The sequence below is a fragment of the Channa argus genome, chromosome 21 (assembly GCF_033026475.1).
Source record: "Channa argus isolate prfri chromosome 21, Channa argus male v1.0, whole genome shotgun sequence".
Lineage (NCBI taxonomy): Eukaryota > Metazoa > Chordata > Actinopteri > Anabantiformes > Channidae > Channa > Channa argus.
This window is the reverse complement of record NC_090217.1, coordinates 6081433-6104677: the sequence shown is the minus strand read 5'-3', so window position 1 is coordinate 6104677 and position 23245 is coordinate 6081433. Positions and strand designations below refer to the sequence as shown.

The following is a 23245-nucleotide window of genomic DNA, read 5'->3' as shown; positions in this document are numbered from 1 at the left end:
CATCCTCACACAGTTATTTTCAGCCTATTTGCTCCAGAGATAGAGAAGCCTCAACCGTACCATCAAAGGCCCTCACTGTTGAAGCCAAACTTATGAATATTTATAACTTTTTCAATATGCACTGAGCAATGTAGATCTACACCCTCCATTTCCTCTCCCCTCTATTGACCCTCTCTGAGCTCTCTTTGTATTCCCTCCTCCAACCAACAAACAGGTTGCCTGCGCTTTGCTTCAGTGCCTCGGGCTAAAGTCACATTTTCATTATTGTGACATTCACTTTTGAGGCTGGGGCCTTTAATCTTGAAGCAGCAGCCCTCACTTTAATCACAAGCCGTTGTTTGGGGAGTTCGCCACGTAAAGCCTGGAGTGTTTAACTTTAAATAAAGGCAGGTTAACCCGAAGGTTCCCACGACTCTTCACTATCTACATTCACCATGTTTAGGTAAATTGCCTTATACGGCTAATGTCTTGAAGCGAGAGTGAGCATATTTTGGAACAGTGTGTCATCCGCAGTGAGAATAATGAAGAACTTGCAAACAAATACGACTCAGTTTTTACCTGAATTGCCAGAAGCATAATGAAAGTGAGGCCACCTTGTCAAGCTGTGTGCTTAATAAAAGGGAAACTTCTAAAAGGGAGATTGGATCATCCATAAGCTTCAGAAATGTGAAGATAGCATCATAGAGAGCTTTGTGAAGAGGCAATATTTTCCTAACACTTGCTGTGCCGGAGTGCGAGCCACCAAGGGTGAAAGACTCACTAACAGCTAATTAAAGACACTTAAGGGTCCAAAGTTTTGGAAAACCTTTTAGACCACAAAATCCTCGTTTTTGCCCTTGGAAGAAATGTTTTATGTTTTCATTCCTCGAGCTGATTTTTTTTTTACCATTAAAAGGCGGGAGCTGTCAAAAAAAACATGCAACAGTTTACATGGACTGTCTGGGCAGGAGGTTTAGTTTTACAGTCACACATTATAGCGTGTGCAGACAGGAATGATCTCAGCGGTTGAGTTAAATTTCAGCTAATATAAGTTGAAGAACCACAGCTTTTTAAAGATACATATCATTAGTCTGCAAAGCCTGTGACTAAACGGTAATGTGGTGTGAGAAGAAGTAGCCAATATAAAATTTAGCTTTTTAAAAAAAACTTTAAAATACAAAGTATGTTCTTCAGGACTTTGTGCACTGATCTAACTGTTACCATAGTTAAGAAAGTTTTCTTAAGGATCATTTTTTAGTAAATGATAAAATATCAAATGAATATTCAAGCTAATATTTTTTAGTTTTACACACACTCACCAAACCTACACAAAGCCAAAACACATAATCTCACACACAAATGTAGAAATAGTAGTCATTAAATCAGCTTTTGTTTTCGCAGCAGATACACATTGAATGCGCTCATCGTTTGCGTTCACTTATACTGAATTGCCTTATAAGTTTCTTTGGGTCATGCGAGTTTATTTATTTGTGGTCTAAAAAAAAAAAAAAAAACGACGTTCACCGACTTCTAAACATTCTCCTGTTGTTAATTTTAACATTATGGTTAACAGCATCCTTCCAGAAAATCCCCACAGGGGGAAGAAATAGTTTGGTGTGGGGGTGAAATAGCTGTTTAATACTATGGTGGACTTATACTATGTGTATTGTTTTGTCAGTGGGGGGAAATAGGAGACTTTCATGTTCCTTGCTGAGGGTTGAAGGCCATTTAAGCCTGGTGCTGAGACGAGACGCAACAGGGGAGAGTCCGAGAGTCCAGCTTTATTCACGGACACCAAAACCCTCTGGTGCCTACATACCATTGGATTCGGTATCTTCTCTGTGCTCTGCTTTCAATCTCATACAAACATATGAGTCATGCTGGCACTGCTGCGGCATTGTAGACCAACAAGAGAAGTTCACGTTGCCAGATGGCCACCTGCTTTGACACGGAGAGGGGGACTGAACAATTGTCAAGGTTTTTCAGTCATTTAATATATGCAGAGGGACCCAAGTGTTTACAGAACCGATGCCAGCTCATAACATTCACATGAGGTCTTTGTAGCCTGAAGCTGCTAATAGTGTTGAGTCCAACTTCATTCCCTTGTGGCATCCTAATAGGCTCTTTTGATAGCCTGCACACACACATTTTCAAAATTGGTTGTCGCTAATGAAAGTTTATCAAAACACAAAACAAAAGTTAGAACACAAATGTTTCTCCTTTTTTTTTTTGATGAAGAAATTCCTGGAACCACATGTGGATTGTTAGTCATGAGTTTATGTGCATTCCTCAAAGCTGAAATCACACAACTCCACATTAGGAAAGACAGTCAAAAGTGTATGTGGACATCAATACCCAGGCATGTTGTGGCACTGGGGTTTACACAAGAGAGAAGATAGAAGAATGAATGAGCATAATGAGCAAAAACATACTGATGATGTACTTATCTTATGTGTGGGCAACGAACTTGATAGGACTGAGGAACGCTGAGGTAATGGGAGGTTAAAATGTCTTTTCTGTGTTAATTTGTATGTTAGTCCTCATTTAAAGAGTGTGTAAGAAACTGAAAAACAACAGAATGCATAGTTTCAGCATTGACTATTATGCATGTGGGCCCCTGACTCCTGATTCTGGCTTGGAGCTGTGACCCATGGTGCCTTATTGATAGATTAATGACCAATCATGATAGAGTTTATCCTTATACACTTGATGGACAGCAGGGTTAGTGGAAAGGACAAGCGCTCTGATGTAGCTTATTTGTGTGAAGCAACCTCTAATATCTGCTTCTACAGGCTGAGGGTGGTAACCTGCAACCACATACTCCTGCAGGATTTGCTGCTTTTCTTTTGCTTTTGTTTATCATCACTGTAAATTACATTTATCCTGTTGACATGATCAATGTCACCACAAAGTCCATCAGTAGCTGCTAGTTCTGTAGCTTTCAACTGTATGATGTGACCTTCCTCAGCAGATTTTGAACCTTTGGCAAACTAGTAGTGGATATTTGCTGTTGGTAAGAGCTTAGCCTTCATGTTGACTTGAAAAAACTTGTAGTAGGTACATTTATTATAAATATGCTAAATAAAAACAATCAATGAGGTTGATTAAAGTCGGATGTGAAGACATGATCTTGTCCGGCGATAAATGGACCATCATCATCATCATTACACATGATCTACACTTAAAATTCTTGTTAGAATTTAAACAAAAAATAATGCCAGTAACTGTTCAGGACAGCGGGTCATGCATTTTGTTTGCTCTGTCACCCCAAAGCTGCAGAGAAGACATCTGAAGCGACTACCGGCTGTGATCACTGTGGTGGGTAATTCGGTGCTCTGTAAGCCGTAAAAGAATTGATTGCTTACGGGCTCAGACGCTGCAGTAATAACCCAGAGAGGCAACAGGCTGCCGAGACCTACAGAGCAACAAAGGAACATGCACTTTTATGTGAAGAGCCAAGTAGAAATAGAAAGAAATGTGGGGAACAGGAAGGGACTTGTCATTGTGCCCCTGTTTGAATGGCAGCAATTAAAGCACAGAGGAGATTGCAGTGGTCACTTAGCCTCTTCTCTGCTTTTTTTGTAGGGATTATATTGCTAGGAGAGGAAAAGCAGCAATCTAAAAGGAGGCTTCCCTTAGGTTTTCAAGCTCACGGACCTTTCTGGCAGAACTGGCCTCCAAAGTTGTTTGCGTGATCAAATGACTGAGCCTTAGAGCAGTAAAGAAGGCTTCAGTGATTTCGATTTTGTGTTTTTCGTACAAGGAGTGGTTTGTTGTAAGCCGGAATAATAAAAATGGAGATTCACAGTGGCTGGAAAGTATGTGGGATCTTTATGAGAGAGGCAACTGTAGTTTGGACCGCCCGGGCCTGAGGTTTTTGGAGCTGGTGCCAACTGACTGAAATGGTGTCACTTGAATTGGCTTAAGGGTATTTCTTCCAATCTAACAAAGGATTTTAAATTGTGGAAGAACACAAGAGGGAACAATGTGGGATCAAGGTTTATTTTCACAAGAAAATGTGGAGGCATAAAACTGTGTAACTGAAAAACACAGCTGTATTTGATAAGATTCTCTCTTTTGTTTGCCAAGGAAATTCATCTGCAGAGAACTTTGTGTCTACATGAAAAGGTGATAAAATCAGCATGGAGCAGCAATACAGGATTATTTTGTAGGAACATTAGTTTAGCCCTCATGAAACAGGGATAAACCGCTTTAACCAAATTGACTGGGTGTCTGGAGTGTTGAGTTTTTTGATTAATACTAGTGTTTGAACACAAGCCAAAAGGTCCCGGCACCTAATTAACACTTGAGGGTCTGACAGTGTGCCAATTACAAACCAAGTGTCTCCCATGCAAATCAGCCCTCGTCAGTTGCCTTTCTACCTGAAGGCAAAGAGTGAATAACTCACCAACATGCTAATAAGCTTGCTCTCCATTCAGTCTAAGAAGAACCTGTTCTGTGGTTGTCAGGGGCAACTGGTGGAAGGGGCCCCATTCACCCATCTTGATAAATATTGAAGTAGGGGCTTATACTGCCCACTTGTAATTCATCTCTCTTCACATGATGGAGTGGGTTTCATCCTGAAAGTCTGACTTCAAACTCAGTGCCAAATACTCTTACTCTTTGTCCGGACAATGCTAAGAGCTCTTGGGCTCAGTGCTGGATGGCTGCACTTACCTAACACAGCTCAGGCCCACTCACACATACTGCACCAGTAAAAGTCTTTATCCTGGCAACTGACAGCCCCCCCCACCACCCTCGGAAGATACAAAAATGGTTACCCCCCATAGAAAACTGCAATCCATTCTCCTTGGGGACGAACCTGATCCTAAACATAAACGACTGGTGGCATATACTGTACAGTAAGTGTGTCAGCATGGACGTTAAGGTGTTGTTTCCTGGTGAGCAGACCACCCAGGACGCCCTGCTCTGGCTGACAGAGTCGTCTGATTGTCTGTCCAACAGACATACTCCAAATTCCCAGGCAAGCTGCGTTCAAAACGCAGACAGCATGGACAAATTTACTGTACTGCAACTACTTGTTATGGACAAGAGCCAGTGTTGGCTCAGAGAAGGCTTTACATCTACTGTGTCTCATTAATTTCCCAATTGTTGTCTGTCACCAATTATCTATATCCAGAGAGCCATAATGGGAATCATATGGCTGCACAGAATGCCTGAGCTCGTATGTATGCCTTCTCTCACTCTGGCTTCCTAAAGCAGACGCTCTATCTAAATATAACATGTGAGCCCGGAGTTTATGTTCTCCCTTAGCTGTTTGTGTGTGTTTGTGGAGAGTTGTCCAGCACCAAGATCCACTGCCGGTTTCCCTGCATGGCTGACCTGCTAAGGTGTTGGCTACTATTCCCTGTAGGAGCTGAAACTCGAGATGACAGCCTGTCCATCATGCTGTCCAAGCAGCCAGTTTCCGTTCCCCGTGCCCCAATTAGCACCAGGTCTTCCTTTCACAGTTGCTCCTTCCTTCCAAACCAACCTATACTGGCAGCCCCCCGCCCCCCTTTTCTTTTAGCCTTTGACCTCTCACCTGCCCACACTAGTGACTGCTCACCTCCAGTGGACAGTAAATCTGTGGTGTTTCTGTCATGGGGACTCTCACTGGGACTCTCAGAGCATTGGAAGCACTGGAGGAGATATGGGTCAGAGCATTCTTAGAGTTGATGTGTTTACTAGTCATGGAGGATCGCTAAAGGAAAAAGCTCAGCCAGGTGGGACTCGTCTCCTTTGTCATCTTCACTGCTAGATGTGTAAAAACAAATTCCACTCTATTTCCATTTGGACACAATGTCCCCAGCGTTGTGAGGCGGCCTCTGAGGTGTCGAGTAGCGGTAATGATTTTTGAGATAAATGCACATGCTGAAATGACTTCTTAACCTTCTCTGGGTGCTCAAAGAAAATCAATTGAAATCACAACATATTTCCCGTCGATTTTAAGGCATTAATCCAGAGATAGTGAATGCCTTTTTTACTTCAATGATAGCACACCTCAGCTTACGGAAGTTTTGATATAGGGAGAGAGAAGCTGTCGAGCCATCCCAGAAGCTGTCAATAAAAAAAAAAAAGATCCAGGCAAACTTGCACAAATAGCTTTATAAGAATAGGCTATTGATTGGTGATCATGCCAACCTGCAGCTTAAGGATTTTCCAGCTGACCTCGGCTAACCACAGAGAGATACCGTCTTTGTTTCTATGTGCGGTCACTGATTACCTTTCAACATGCTGCAGACAAGGAATAATAAAACATTGAACGCAGCTCGCGAGGTCAGACTCAGGAATGGATAAATACACAGAGACGGTCAGAAAAAGACAGGCTGACAGAGGAGCTGTCAAACATCTCACGTTGGCTGCCCCCAAAGCAGAGCAAGCTGGGGCTCGCTGCAGAAAATGCTCATGTGCAGCTCAGGCAATATGATGGACACCTCAGGACATGAGTGCACTCTCTTTTCAAACAGCTCTTTTCATCACATGTACACACCAGCATTCAGAACACATGCATCGCTAACCTATGGCTATTTGCAGCACGTCTCTGTATGTCCCTGCCGAAAGCTTTGACAGGCCCGTGCTTTGCCCTGCCAAGAATTCCCCATAATCACAGGGCATCACTGATTTTTACGTCACGGGCTTTATTATGTTTACCACAGGAAAGTGGGGATGCTAATGCACAGGTCCGATGAAGAGCAGAGGCAGAACACTGTCTCATGCTTGAAAGGAATTAACCACAAAGGCCCAGAGGAAGTCCAGAGGTTTGCATATGATTGTTTGTCAGCATTTATCTGACGCCCTCTGACCTTTGGTTGACTACCGCAATACTGCTATTCATCCAATCTGGTGTGAGCACCACTTCAAGATGTCTTTAATAGCCCATTTAAACATGTTTCAGTAGAATCTTTTAAAGGGGCACTTAACTAAGACCTACAGATCGGAGTCATTTCCTTACAAACAATTGATGTAGTGTTGGCTAAGACCACCTTGGCTTGATAGATCAATGTTCAATGTATACAGAAAGCACAGTAAGTGGCACGCTGTCCACGTTGATGAACGTCTTTTGGCTGCTTTAGGATGCAAGTATTTAAAGTATCCAGTGAGCAAAATAACTTACAGCCTTTGTTTCTTAACTGTAAAACCACTTTCATTAGAAAGTTTGCCAATGAAAAGCTATCGCATCCAGAAATGCACACCACGTGTAAACACACTTTGTCAGGCTGTTACCACCGAACGAGCATCCTCAACAGATTCACGAACAGCGTCAATCCTGTATGAATAATGGGGCTGAGTGGAGGTGGTAATGAAGCGTAATAAAAGCAAGGAGCAACCCAGTGGATCTGGGCTGTGAAAGCCCGTGTGGCTCGTGTGAAGGGGGTGCTCATTAAACTACATCGATCAATCTTTCCAATGTCTCAGCCAGGCCAAACATGTGTGCAAAAGGCTTCACGATCCTCCCCAAAGCCTGTGCAGGCCTGCTCGCTTTCAAATAAACATCTTTCATCATTTGACATATGAACTGCATGTATCTCTACGTTAATGCCTTATTGAATACTGGAGACAAGCCAGAACAGGGTGAGACCCCTGATGAGGTTAAATGATCCTGATCATAAACACAGACCCCAACTGCCAGCTGAGTGGATGAATGCAGCTGCATGTTTGATCCCACCATTCCTGCGATGGCATTTTGGCAACAGTAAAACGCCAGAATCTGACCAGCTTGCAGAACCTTAGCAGCACATTCAATGTGCTGTGTCCCAGTCATAGTATCGGGCGTGTTTTGAACACCACCACTTCTCACAGTTTACTGCATCTGAAAGCAGTGTGTGTGCTAAAACATCTACTGATGTGCCAACAATCTTTAGGCGTTTCAGGTATTTCACCCACCACCAGATGACCCAGCTGAGACTGATTACACCTCAGCTTGTGTCCAGAGCATTTTTTCAAACATAAGTACATCACAGTACTTCTCTTATTCTTTATTCTTTTAATGTCTGATATTATCTGGAGCAATGCTAACCCTGTCAGCTGTGTGACAAATGTCTAAAATTAGCAGCTTCCACATGTTACAGCTGTTGATAAAACTCACAGTTAGTATTGTTTCACTACTAAGCACTTTTAGTGTTGATACACTATACATTTGAGAAAATTGCCAGAAATGACCAACAAATACATTATTAACATTTTGCAGGCATCTCGCTGCTGCAGTGAACTTATGACCATCTCGTACTATTTAGACCCTTAAATGTTCAGCAGGATGTGGATGGATGGGTCACAAACAGGAATTTCTATCAGAAGACTGCGTTTCTTTATTAAGTGCCTACACTTAAAACTTAATGTGTTTGGAGACAAATGACCGATATTGGTGTTACAGTAGAAGGACTTGGAGAACTTTTACAAAAGAAGCCAAATGTTGAAAAAAAATATTCTAAACAGCTTTTGTTTGTCTGGTGTGACAACAATACATTTAAATTTGCAACTCTTCTTAGTAGCCAGTAGTGTTCAATTCATTTGAAACATTGTCTATTAATGATGTTATGAAGCCAGTTGAAGGGCAGAGGCTATTTTGGAAATGACAAAAATATTTTTAGGTCTAGATTTTTTAGAAATATTAGCCATACATCTGCGCAAACAAACTATTGAAAAAAAAATCTGATCAAACAATTGTTACTTTATTAGGCAGAATTATATTCATAGAGCTTCAGCATTTTAACCTCATTCTGACACAGTAATTTTTGAAAGACGCCATGAGCCCAGCCTAAATAAATGTTGATTGGACCAGAGATGTTTCAAGCAAATGTAGAGTAATTATCTTTTATCACATTGAGTATCCCTAAATAGTTCTGCTGTGAGGAAGGGGGATATGTTTATTATCTGAGGCGAGGAAGAGAAAGGCACCACTTGAGAGAGTTTGTTATTTAGGTTAACAGCATTTGTCAGTGTTTATTATGCGGTTTTAATTGTGGTCTGGCTGCATTCGCCTCAAGAAAATGAGAGTAAGCAGAGTGAGGGTGAGAGGAATGTTAAAGACAGCACGTTCTGTGCAGGCTGTGAGGCTACGCCGGCAGTCCCGTGAACCTGCCTTACCCCTGGATTGGATTTCAGCAGTGCCACGAGGAGGGAAGAGGGCGGGTGGGGCGGATATTCAAGCGTTCTGATCTATGTACAACCCGTGCATGTCACTCACTAGCTTCTTTACTTAGTTAAATTGTTTCCAGCTCACAATAATGATCAGGTCTTCACATTTTGCAGCACAGGGATCCTGACTCCAGGAGTAACCTTTTGCCCACCCAGCAGGTGCCAAACCACCTGCTCGTACTCCCCTTCAGGGACACCACTTTTCCACTTTTCTTCCCTGACTATTCATCGTTCTGGTTGTGTTGGACGGTGCCCAACTCTCTCTCAATTCTTGTCTCAGTGAAGATTTCCAGGGCTGAGGGGAGAAATGAGCCTCCACCTTGAGCCTTAAGAGACCCGTCTGTACATCTGGTGCTCGGCTACGGCAAACTCTCTGCTGCAGCTGAGGGGGAGTTATGACCCTCAATCACCTTAGTTCAAAAATGATTTCAAACCCACAAACAAAAGGTTCATCTGCTCCCTGATGTTTTACGCTCAGGTGTTAAATCAAAGCTGGAATGTAAATTCACATGTGAAGTGTCTTGTTTATCTGTGAATAAACATCCGTCATAATGTGTCCTCTGCTGCTCTTTACTCATAAATTCACCTAAATGCATCCTAGGATAAGTACAGCACAGTGAGACAAACCCCCTTTTCTTCAACATACAGATAAACACTGACTAAGAATAAAATCCAGAGCCTGTCAAAGAATTACAGCACTGCAGTCAAACTCTCCATTTATGGTCTTCCCTGAGGTGAAACACGCTTACAGGGAGTAACACAAATCAAATCTAATCCACACTCGGAAAGGGAATTGTGTGTTCCCGGATTATAGGGATTGGCTCCTGTTCAGCACGGCCACCTTTGACCATTTAAGCTGGCTATTTGGAAACACTGAGGAGTGACTAAACAATGTGACTGTGGCATTCAAAAGCAAAGATAGTGATGGTGTGGATGTTTCCTCATATTCAGTCATAGGTTTGGGGTTTTCCCCCCCTTGAGCTGCCATATTTAACAACTCACACAGTGCTCAGAGCAGAAAAAGGCTGCGTTGTGACTGCAGGTTGAATATTCAGAATGAAACAACAATCACAGACGCCTGGAAGAACAGAAAGTGAAAGACAGACAGATAGGGAATGTAAGTTTGTCTCATACGGTAAAGGACAATCCATCTGAATGCAGAAACCTTAATGACAGACAGCCTCAGCTGCTCTTAATACACAGTGAGAGGTAGTGAAAGGTGATCAAACATCTCCTGTAGCCCCTCCACACCATGTAGCCCCTTCAAGAAAACAACAACAAAAAAAGGTTACTGCTGCATTCAGAGGGCAGGGGCTTGAATGGTCTCCCAGCTCCTCCCCACACACACGCGCGCGCGCGCGCACACACACACACACACACACACACACACACACACACACACACACACACACGTACACATACACAGAACTCTGATTTCAAAGGAGCATCAAAAATTCATAAAATAATCTATGTCAAACACATTAAATAAAACAAGAGAATCGAAAGCAGACGCAGCAACAATACCCATAGGCCTTCAGTACGGACTGGTGTGATTAAAGTTTAACTAGGAACAGATTCAGGCTAGTTCTACAAGCAGTGCCACCTCCTGCTGAGGTCTGACTTTTTCCTGACACACGGCCGGACGGGACAATATTTTATTCAAGACAAAGTTGTCTGGGATTGTGCACATAGTTGCAGGGCCTGTGTACGACTCCGAAATGATGCAGCCCGTAGCTGGCCTTGACTATCAGCCATTCGTTTAGCATTAGTGCAAGAAACACGTGGCATCAGTGCAACATCATTACATCTGCAGGGACACACAACAAGTGGACGGAGGCCAAGTTGATTGTTTGCATTCATTTCAGAGGGGGGCATGTTTGTTGTTCCTTACCTTCGAAGGACAGGAAGACTCTTGGCAGAGGCTGTGGGAGGCTGGTGGCCATAGTGGAGAGGAGAGAGAGAGCCATGAGGCTAAGGACAATGGCCAGCACCAGAGGTGGCCCGGCTAACCCCTCCGGCCTGACCATGACTGTGCCGCTCAGCAACCCCGTCCAGTCACCGCTGTCTGCAGGGAGTGATAGGAGAGAAAGACGGATTCCGAATAAATTATGTTTATTTCTTTTTTAATCATACAAGTGTAACATCAAGTTTAATGTGTTTAATGCATTTTTCTCTTCCACCACATTCTCTTTCATTGATTAAGCTGCAAAAACTGCCCCGTGAATGAAGAACAAAATGAAGAATTATGGCATAAATATGCCAACAATGGAAAGTGGAGAACAAGCTTTAAACAACATTGCTGCATCATCACAGTTACCCATTTACACATCCAAAGCTTCTGCTTTGCTAGTTGTCATTTCCTAAAAAAAAACTATTTTTTAGCAGCAAGATTCTCCACTGTGTTTGTTGCTGGCCAGACATACTGTAGCATATCCTGTCAGAGTTCATTAAAAACAACTGTATACTGCTTCTGGAAATAAGTTTGATGAAGTGATCTACAGCATGGTGGTGGCTGTAAATCCAAAATCCAGCTAAGAGTTGAGTGATACTTCTATATGCCAAAGAGCTTCTAAACCAAATTAAGCCCAGTTAAAAGGTGAATTTGAAGTTTAATAATTTGAAATCACATCCTAGACCTTGGTGCCTTCTTCAATATTTAATTCAACAGAATAAATCATTCCCTTCTCTTTTTACCTAATCCAAGCACAAGGTCATCAAGGATTATTAAGTTTGCAAGGGGAAAGAAATAACAGAAGATAAAACAAAAGAGAAATACTCAAAGCTAAACGATCACAGTGATTTCTAATGCAGGGCATGATGCAAACCACAGTAAATGAAGACAGATGAGGGCACAGCATGTCAGTTAACACCCATCACCTACTATAGCTTTGCAGATGCAGCGCTCTTAAATATGGATGAGTTAAATGTGCACAAAAGAGCTACCAGAGAGACTCTTCTGGTACCTTTTCAAAACAGGACAAGAGCAGTTCAATTATTGATAAGACAGGTACTGTAGTGCCTGCGGGAAGCTAACCCACCAATGCAAACTCCAGCACTGGAAAAAGACTTTAAAGCTTTAAGCACCTAAGCTGGATGTTACTCTACCTGTTCTGTGCAGAAGTCAAACCACCTATTCACATGCAAAAAGATGTTGAATGGTGGATCCCTGCTCTCACCGCCTATAAATATGCAATGAGAAACGGATGGCTGAAAGATAAGAAGGCTGCGTGATTGCTATGAAATTTTGAGTTTGAGGGACAAATAGGTTGAGATAGGAGTGTGTGTGGTGGACTGAAGCGTGACTGATACATAACAGAGGTGAACCTCTACTGTTCTCAGTGCAGGTAGGGATAACATATGTAAAACTGCAGAGCAATGAGACCCATTTGGCTGCACTTAATAGGAATAAAACAGCATGAGGGATCAACCAGACGATCCAGTCGCTACACTGCAGCCCATCTCCTGCTGCATCATCCACACACACCTTCAGAGCCACTTACAGCTCAGGCATCTACTGCAGCTTTAGCCCTGTCCCGATGCTCAGCCTGCATCCTGCTCTCGTCACAGGGTCGGTCCTTTCACATGTAAGCTGTTTAAAGGAACTCCAAGTCATGTCTTAAGTCTTCATGATCAATATTCATGTCACTTGCACCTTTGACCAGTCTTTGACCATTTAAATAGCACAGGGTTTGTCTGTAAATAATAAATTTGATTTGCAATTGAAGGTAAAGCTTTGCATACCTGTCTAATATTGGTCTACTGTGCTCTCGTTAGTAGCTGAAATACCATTGAGTGTGAAAAAGTGTGAACCTTCAAACTACTGATTGTCCACACCTACCCCTCAGAGAGATGCCTGATCTCCCAGAGAGAGAGCTTTTGGCAGGGCAATGTCGGCCTCACAGCTGCTAAACTCATCGTCAAGGGAGTTTGAGGCATTCGGAGCATCTTGATATGACATCTCAGGTTTAAATCCTTCCTGGGTTTCACAAACACCTCCATCTTTCTGATGATGACCACACTAAAGACATGTATAAGCTCCCTAACACACTCTTTACACATGTGCAGCTTCAACGCTCATGGGGATGAACAGGTCACCTGGTAAAAAGGTGCGTTCATTTTTATTGCCATGAATAAAAATAACAAATATTCCAATTAATTGCACTGAGCTCTTTAAAGCTCAGACATTCCAACACTGACTCTGCCAGGAATGTCTGTGTAAATGTCTCTGCACAAAGGACGTCAGCCTGAGTTAGAGGAGAGTCTCATTTCCAGCGTGGTGTAATGATAATTGTGTTTATTGTGCATTCCATGGCTGAACGCCTAATGAGTTTTCCATCTCACCATTTCAAAGGCACTGCTCAAAATCTAATATTAGTAAAAGCAAAAAAAAAAAAAAAAAGAAAGTTTGTTAAATTTTTCCACACTACGGTTGTGATTTGCTTCATTCTGCTCCTGTTATGACTTTAAAAACGCATGAATGCAATTTAGCTATGAGAAATGAATGGAGAAAAGGCTTCTGTCTGGATTCTGGATTTAGGTTTAATATTAAATACTTCTTCCTTGACTGGAGAGCAAGGATTAAAATGGTAAAAAAAAAAAAATGAAGTTGCTCTCAATCCAGGCTTTAACAGTGTGTGTCCATACCACACCCTGCCATTCAGTTGTCAGTGGCTCTGTTACAGCCACATGTTCCTACACACACACACACACACACACACACGAGTGTCAAGTAGTTAAAGTTCAGACCAACTACTAAAATATCATGTGAATCTTGTGATGGCAACGTACAAACACAAAATTCTTCACATTATTAAACAAAAACCTTTTATGGTAAAAGGTAAAAAGGTTGAACTTTAAAAACAGACAACACACTGTTGTGATGTGATGTCATGTGAAATGCTCTCATAACCAAAATAGAAAAAACAGAAAAAACAAAACCCAGATTTTCCACATCAATTGCAACATATTCTGTGCCGTAGTTTAAAATGGAACGCGTGAGGGGAAAGCATGACACAGTGAACATGATTTAGAAGTGAAATATGTTGCACTTATATGACACTCAGATTGAGTTTACGTCAGCTGTCCTCATCGATTTTCAGTGGTGGGACTTTGCACCTGTTAGCCCCAAGCCCACCACCTCCTCTCTGCATCCTGCCTCAGCACAGCAGCACAGCACAGCAGGTAAAACCGCTTCATATAGAAACAGGACAAGAATTAGTGAAGCCTCCGGTCTACAGCTCACCTCTCAGGGGCTTCCTCTTGTGCTGGTCTCAGTTGAAGAAGCCAGGTACTGTACCAAACCAGACCAGGGTCCTGTTTATCCTCTTAAAAAGTCCTAGTTCCCAGTCTCCACCAGTGATACCAGAGAGGGGGGGGGGGAAATGCTGCTATTCCATTAACGCTCACAGGGCAGACTTAACTGAGAGGGAGAGGGAGAGCACAGGAGATGAGAGGACAGGAGAGAGGGAGGAGTGAAAAGAAAGAAAGGGCTGGTGTCCTATTACATACTCTCCACTGAAGTCCTCCTCCTTCCCCCCAACTCCTCCTTTCCACTGCTGTCCTCCCTCCCTCCTCCCTCTGCTAACTAGACAGCAGACAGACCACTTTAACATAGAGCTCTAAAACATCAGAGTCTGAAAGGTCACACACATACAGGACTGAAAATCCTTCCATGAAATGAAACCAGCCAATTTTTACTTGCTGGTTAGCAGGTTCACACTGATGTGTGTCTGGGGCTGGTAATGAATTAATATTATTTGGTGATGTCAGAGTGTGTATATGGGTAATTTTATTTTACACATTCCGTAGCAGTAATTAGTCACAATTACCTACTGCAGAGCTGCTTGTACTTATATTTTCGATATTCAAGTCAGATTTAAAAGAACTTTATTAATGCTGGAGGAGGGGATTGCTTAAACTAATAACGTGTATTATTTTTAATTACTTGTGTCATTTTCTGAGTTATCTGCCATGGGCATGAAAATAATTATATCCCTGGGACATTTATGTTAAACTAAATGTTAAGGGGCTGGCTCAGACTTTGCTGATGCTGACAGGCTGACCTTTAAGGGTAAAATGAAAATGAAACTTATTTGAGAAAGTTGTACAGTATAAAGACAGAGAGGGATCATAGCTCAGATGTTGTATTTGCAGATTAGCACGAAGGCAGATAAGAATGACATTGGTTTGCAATATTCACTTGTGTATTTAAGTACTTAAGCACTCAATTATTTTGAGTGAGGCTCAACCCTATAACAAATCAGCAAATACGGGTAATTATTTCTGCTTGATTGGTAGATTTTCTTGCATTTTTGTATATTATAAATTCCTGCCAGTTAATGCATCAATGTTAACCAGAGCGTAGGGGAACAGGGAGAGAGGGAGGTCAGGGCGAAGCAGAGTAGATTGATTTTGAGTCTCTACCATTAGCTTGATTAAAAGTTGCATATTGTGGCTTTAATTTTTAACGTGAGGATGAAACTAGATGAAAGTATTTTTTGCCGCATTTATGATGGTCCAATAATGACACTGTCTGTAGGCTTCCCATACTCTGGAAACAATAAACCAATTGTAATGCCAGCCCATTGGAATATTTCCGTTGGACATCTGGTCGACATTGCAATCCAAGAACCATGCAGCTAATGTGGCTAAAAACAGCTGAGTTGTTCCTTTTTTCTAAACATCGCCCATATAATTAAATGTCCTCTTTGCAATAGATGTGATACATTTCACCATCAGAATAGAAACTGAGAAAACAGACATCATCTAATTTGGTCAATCATAAAAATGGGTGTTTATGCTTTAGGAGAGAGCGAAGCACACTCAGTTTCATGTTCACACCCTTGGGGCATAAACAAAACTTACTGCTAACACACTATTGCTTTAAATGGGTTCACTGGGGGAGAGCTACAACTGCTACGCTATGATGAGTGTGTGAACAATGCCAAACCTGCATCAACACAAACACTTCCTGCTTTAACACAAGCCCAAACCAGAGGAGTCAGGAGTCTAGACAGGCTGGGTTTGACTGGAGAGATGAATGTTGCAGTAAAGCATTACCTTGTCAGCCACCAACAACATGTTCTTAACCAAACTGTTTCCATTCCATTAATTATGAAATTATGCTCACTTTGCATTTTCAGGAATTGATGCATTTGTGTTAGTACTGAACTACTTCATTGCAGCCGTGAGCCAAGATGCGAAGGGTTTTAACCTTTAGCACTCAGGCTCTGAGGTAAAATTAAAGCTTACTGTTACGTAAAATCTCAGGAAAGAAATGAATGTGTGAACCGGGTCTCTGATGAAAGCATCTGACAGAGGGAGAGAGTCAAATGGTGGAGGAAAGCGGGAGATCACTGCTCAGACAGCAGGAAATAATTACCCTTCTCTCACAATGCAGCCTGATTTACACCTCTTCAATTAAAGTGTCAGGATGGCCCACTGGAGGGCTGCAGGTTTTTCATTGGGCCCGATTGCATGCCTGTCATCGGTGGAGAAGAAGAAGAAGAAGGTGGGTGAGAGCAAAAAAAAAAAAAAAAGGGATGGGGCGTATCCTCTACTGTTCCCATGATGGAGCTTAAGCAGTAAAGTAACTGCAAAAGAGAGTGTGACCCAGTGACAAACAGCAGGCAGCGGTAACAACTGACGGGGACATAATTATAGGGGACTATGCTTTACAGTAAGTGAGTGTGAATTCTCAGAAAAGAAGAAAAAGACATGGCAGAATGTGAATAACGTAGCTGCTAATGTCATTAGCTGTGAGGCACTGAAGGGCAGATCTGATAAATGCTCTACATCAGTCACCTTTAACAACTCTTTCAGAGACTAATCGAGAGGTTTGTCACCTGTGAAAAGGAGCAGACGCTCCATGTTACGCTGCAAAAAATACGATTTCGGGGGGGAGGCATCTGGTTTGAAATAAATATTATATATAAGTTTGTTTAAATCTTCAAATTTGAATAAAAAAAAAAAAAACTAAATATGTACGAAAAACCAAAGACACAAAACTTGAAGGAATTTCAATTAATAGACAGTCGACTTTTCGCTTTTGACCACACTGGATGTTTCCTGTATGAAAAATCAGGTAAATGTTTGTGTGTTTCAGAAACATTTAGAGCTGTCGTATGTTAGATCTACCCCTGAGATGCACTAATACACATCGATTAATAGGTTTTTGAATAATATATATTAATAGTAGTGTAGCAGCTGAGCTCTTGTTTGGTCACCGTGTCCTTACTTTGAATTGATTTGTGTTTTCACAGTATTTCTGCTGTGCATCTTTGTGAATTTTAGGGGATTTGCCGACAAAACCCAAAACAAAAACACTGGGATCTTCATCTAGGTGCATGTTGGCTGAATTGTAAATAAAACATTTGTTCCTCGAAGTGATACTTGCCACATTTCTGTAGAAAAACTAAAGAGGTGAAATATTACTTGATGTGGAAGTAATATGACAATGTGTCTTTAATTTGGAGAGATTTTCTTTGTTAAATGATCTTGTATGTACCAAATGTACCGATTATATCAACTCTTTTTTTTTTTTCAAAACTTAGTTCTAATGTATGAAGTTATAATATGTGTCACATCTTTTTAAGTAAATAATGATCACATTTTTTGTGTAGTAAAAGGTTGAAAGATATCTCACCACACTTCTGTCTCAGTGTCTGAAGTCATCAGCTGCATTGCTGTGCAGCGCCGTCGTGTGCCGCCGCATGAAAGTTGTTTCTGCTCTGTAATGTGGACTGACTGGCACTGAAAGGGGAGATGGAGTGTGGCTCTCTATGAAGAGGGACATTTCCATAACAAAAGGACATCAGCAGTGCAGATCAAACAGAAAGGAGAAAAGAGACTTCAGAAAGGGTAAAGGGTAGAAGAAAGAGAAGCTGCTGATGTGCAAATGAAAGTAAACAATTAGCAAACTCGTTAAAGTCACTTATTTCTTCACAGACTAATGTTTGGCCCAAGAAATCTTCCTTAGATTAAAAACTACCCGGATCACTCAGTTTGGTACGGCTCTATGCCCAGATGCATTTGCGAGGGACCCGGAGGAACAATCAGAACAGTCCTTCACAGTTTTGGTTTTATCATAACACCACAAGTGCTTTAGCAAAGCACAACACAGAAACAAAGGCAGAGACCCTGACAAAAACGAATCCATGGTCAGACCAAACTCTATGTTTGCCAGGGTGACAGAGAACAATTAAAGCCAAAACATTCAATTTATCGTGTAAGCTTTTAAATGTACTTAACTCAGCACTGTTATATTTAAGCAACTGCTTTATTTACTAAAGCTGGAGGAGGGAAAAAAAAACAAAGAAAAGAAAAGATCGCATTGCTCCCCCTTCCCTCAAGTACACATGGTACAACCTTAATTGCCAGCACCTGCTTTTCGGAACAGAGTGGATCTAATGCTTTCTGGCAGAAAAAAACACACAGAAAAAAAAATTACATTTAATCCACTACTGATTCCCTGTAGTGGAGAAATATTTTGAGAAATCAGACTCAATCCCCACCATGTTTCATAATTACTGGTACTCTAGAGACTGAAAAGCTTACATACTATCAGAAAGTACCAATTTTCTCAGGGCACAACCAGAGCATTCATTGCCCACAGTCTGTGGACATACATTAGGCAAATACAATAATTAACCTAAAATCTATATGATGCCATAGGATGTGGCTGATTTCCAACTATGCAATTACACACTGACAATTCTTTGCTCGGATTAGCTACCGAACGGGCCCACTGGGTCAATGAAGTTATTGTTCTTATTTCTTGTTCAAAATGACTAGAAAGAGATGTCGAAAACATACAAAAGATGATAAACACAGGCTGAAACTATTCAAATGAGGTGCAAAAATATCAACAGACCAAAAACAAAGGCAAAACAGACACAGAACGACAAACAAAAACCTAAAAATCCACCAATACGAACACTAAATGACCACAAGTGAGAGACAGTAAATGTCCACTAAATGTCCAAAAGCAGAAAAGATGTAAAAAAAACAAAAACAAAAAAACAGGTTAAATAAAAACCAAAATAATCAATCCAAGCAGCAGCAGGGGTCCATTAAATTCCATTAACTGGACGGCTTAATTCGGTGCCACAGATGTTGTCTCAGTTCTAAATGTGTAGGTAATAAATCTGAGTGGGTGCACAGCGGCTGACATGCCCATGCAAATTCTCCTGCCTCTGTCTGTATATTGCGTGTAAAGGTCAGTGTACTGGGTAAAGTACAACAAAAAGTACTCTTAGATACCAGGAAAATCTTCTCATATGTACATAAAACAGCTAACTGTCCTCTGAACATGCAGCACAATGCCACTGTGTGCATGCAGAGCTGAACAGGGCTATTTTTGTCCGGGTAATCAAGCGCTGTAGTTTTAAAATAGCTGGTGCGGAGTGGATCTGTCCCCGTTTTACTTGACACATTATACGGGTGATTTCTCATGTCTCTTCTCCCATTACTGCATGCAATTTTCCTGTCCTCCGCTCTTCCATCTCAGTGGGTGGGGAAGTAATAAATCAGATTAAAAGTTCTGTACTCGAGGCATTAACTTCCACAGGGGGACTAATGGAATCTGCTTAGGATTCAGTCCTGTTCATGCATCTTGTGTAGCTGCTGTACTGCATGTGATGCTGAGCTTCACGGTAGGATGGAGTTCAACACTGAGATCTTAATAGATTTAATAAAGTCGGCGCACCCTCCACATCCGCACATCCTAATCTCTTTAATAAACTCACACATAAAAATTCCACCACTAACAGCAGTTGCGGTTTTTTGACTTTACAAGCTTTACAAGCCTCCCTTTGCATTCATTTGTTGTTTGCTGGCCTCAGAAGCAGTTTTCCAGATATGAAAAGCTTTGTAAGAGGACACAGCAATTATCTGTGAGGAGCATTTCTTGATGCATGCTTGTGATCCCTGAAACAGACTTTATGTAAAGCTATAAATCACAATCATCCGTGCTTAGGGATCAGCAAGATGACTTCCAATAGATTACATCTAAGCTCTTGAATTTACAGTAGGTTTCCCCCTTGAGTGGCTTCCAAGATTGCTGAAAATGTTTTCTCCACACTATAAGACAGTGACAGATATGTATGAGGCTACATCAGGCCCTTATGGAGTGAAATTATTAAAGCCAACATGCCCGTTTTTCATTTCTCTTCCTCAGATACTGATAAACCCAGAGGTGGGTCTGAGTCAGTGCTTCTTTTACTGTGTGGCCGACCTTCATTATACAGTACAGAACATGGACAGCTCGCTCAAGGGCACAGGCTTCAGTGAAAAGTGGGACTGACATGGTTTCATGTTAAATTTTCCACACTTTGTCCGTAAATTCTAACAAAATGAACGGAGATTACGAGAGAATGAGACGATTGTTCAATGGAAAATGCAAGAAGACCTTGACTAACTTGAGCATCTGGCCTCACAAGGCATTTGTCAAAATAGCTTTTCATATTGGTGCAAATGAGTAACAGAACAACATGCTTGTTTGGCACAGATTTTTTTGGTTTTTGGTTTTTGGAAAATGGAAACCAAATAAGAGCTGAGAGAACAGTGTTGGGTACAGTGGATATTTGGCTCATTGTCTGGATATCACACTGGGATTAGACACAATGAGACAACCGGCCCTAGAGATTGTCATATTTGGAATGAGTGTTTGGATGCGGACGAGTGACAGCTGCTGGGAGGAGAGTCCTGGAAGCCAATTTTGAAATAATGGACTTGCAGAAGGGTGGAGACATTGTAAACATGATAGATATGAGAGGGCTGTTGGCTGTTGAGCCGGCAATGTGGTGGCGATGCCAGTACGAAGGCAGCGGCCAGAGAAATTGGGTATTTGGAAGGCTGAAAGAATTTAAAACCATTTCAGGTTGTTGAGTATCTGCTATTGGCCAGTGAGGCCGTTGTAGAGTTGGGTGGGAAGTTGAGAGTCTGAGATAAAGTCTTGAAATGGACTGAGTCCAGAGAGGTAATAACAGGAGTGGAGACAGATTTCTGGGATCCTGGATGAATTCAGTGATACAGGCTTAAGTGGACAACAATGAAAGACAGTGATCAGGCTGGAAAGGTTCTGTGTGAGGAGCCCTAACAGTTTGCTGGAAGTGAAATTAGCTCCTTCACGGCGAACAAGACATTGTGATAAAAGATAGTGAGTCCAAATCAGCAAAGAGCTTCAAAATGAGGAAAATGTGGTTTGACAGGTCAGGGATGACTGCCGCAGTGAGTGGCGGTGATCGGGTATAATCCAGAACAATGCCACTTACTGAGGCAGGTCGCTGGTAGGAGCATTATCTCTGTGCATACTCAAAATTGAGGACAGATGAGCTGCTAATGCAGGATAAAAGATAGACCACAGTCTAAGAAGGTGACCAGACATTTGTTTCCACTTTCAAAGACATGTGCCTTTGTGGATGCCTGGCTTCAGACTTCAACAGGACTGAATTTTGACTTGCAAAATAGTGAGAAATACAATATCCTGTACAGTTGAGAGAGACCATTTGATTAACCTGTCATCTGGGAGCTGGTCCTCACAGCAGTTTTGACTTTCACTTTTATTACTGCATAATAAAAAGAAAAAAAGAAAAACCCTGAATAGCGACACACGACTGTAGTAAGTGAGAGCAGGAGAAGACATTAAAGAGCAACACTGTAAGATCAATGTGCGAGATGGTAGAATTAGCTGGCTGGTCACGCTTTCACCAAACAATGCATTTAAATTACATTTTACACGTTTTAAAAGGGTTTAAGAGGTTCAACCAACTGCTGAACGATGCAGGTTTAAGCAGGGAATGTGTGAGCAAAGCCCAAAACAAACTCTCCCTTTTTCAAACTAATAGAATGTGGATTGATTATACGTGTTTCTAGCAGAATGTTTTTGGGTGTGTTTAAGTGCGATGTGGGCTTATCTCCAAATGTCTGAACTCATTTCATTCTTTATAACCTTCCATTCCCCTCATAGTGAAAGGCTGCTATTCAGAGTGCAAACACGCAGTCACTCAGCAGATGCTATCTGCTAAATAAGTTATTTTAATGACGAGCATACCAGCAAGACAAAGACAGACTTGAAGATGGAGCAGTGCGCGATGGCACATTATGCAACACCCAAGATGCTTCCAGGAATTCAGCTTTTCATTTTCATTCAACATCATCATCATGGCAGAGGCGAATCCATTCCACTCAGCGACAGCTCATTAACTCTCCGTGCCAGTTCCCGTCTTGTTACTGTGCCTTATTCTAGATTTCAATGAATTTCATCCCTCGTTTCCCCTGAATTGTCACCGTGTCCATCTTTTTTTTTTTACAGTGAAAATATTATCACACAAGCATTCTAAAACTGCAAATTGTTTGGGATAGAAAATGCATTTTTGAGGTAGAACAATCAACAAGCTTAAAAACAATAGCAAAAACTTGGAAATGAGTACATCTGCAGACACTGCAGTGTCAGCTTATAGGAAAAGTTGTTTTTCCTGTCGGTTTGTGTGCAGGAACACGCTTAACCTTGGGTTAAACTTACAGAGCAGCGGTGTGGACGATTCAGCCAGCAATTTAACTTTTCTACTGCCATTACTTTGACAGTAAACACCCGCAGTGGTTGATACTGGTGAGATACTACATACCATGTGGAAAAATGTATTCGGAGAGAAACATAAAAAAGCCTGTTGGAACAAGCACATTCTGCCTCAATGCCATTTGTCATAACTTACATGACTTAGGTATGAAGACTAAGATAAATTGGCCCAAGAGGGGACCGATATTTGTTTAATCTTCTTTTGCTTCATTCCTGTGATCTGACTGTCACCGTGGCTTCACATCTCCATGCAGCTCTTTCCCAGGAATTTCAATCAGGTGGAGAGGGGGATTCTCCAAGGGGCTTTTCTTCTCAATCAACTCAGAGCAACAAGGTCACTCGTTAGTTGCCATTTCACTCAATCCAGTTGAAGGCAATACATTTTCTGTGGACGTCAGCCTCAGCTCTAAACAGTCATGATTTTCAAATTGGGTGGGGGGCAGTCAGCTATGTATCACCGATCTAGTGTCAGTCACAGGTTGACCTCTCTGACCGAGTTGGGAAATGAAGATGCAAATCTTGCCGCAACTCGCTCCATAAGTCAGAGCACAA

The 23245-nt window shown here is 41.7% G+C and overlaps 1 protein-coding gene across 2 annotated transcripts in view; it reads right to left on the bottom strand.

Annotated features, from left to right (window-relative positions):
- The window catches only part of sema3c (sema domain, immunoglobulin domain (Ig), short basic domain, secreted, (semaphorin) 3C), a 38726-nt gene extending 19469 nt beyond the window's left edge, over nt 1-19257 (bottom strand). The window contains exons 1-3 of one of the 2 annotated variants that reach the window (XM_067490264.1): nt 17762-19257; nt 14360-14536; nt 11009-11182 (exon numbers count right to left, since the gene is read on the bottom strand). In XM_067490264.1, the coding sequence (XP_067346365.1) occupies nt 11009-11144 (136 nt within the window). In that variant the 5' untranslated portion in view covers nt 11145-11182; nt 14360-14536; nt 17762-19257. Of the gene's footprint in view, nt 1-11008; nt 11183-14359; nt 14564-17761 lie in introns of those variants that run through there. The other variant, XM_067490265.1, reaches the window with a different exon arrangement.
- Nucleotides 19258-23245: the final 3988 nt, after the last annotated feature.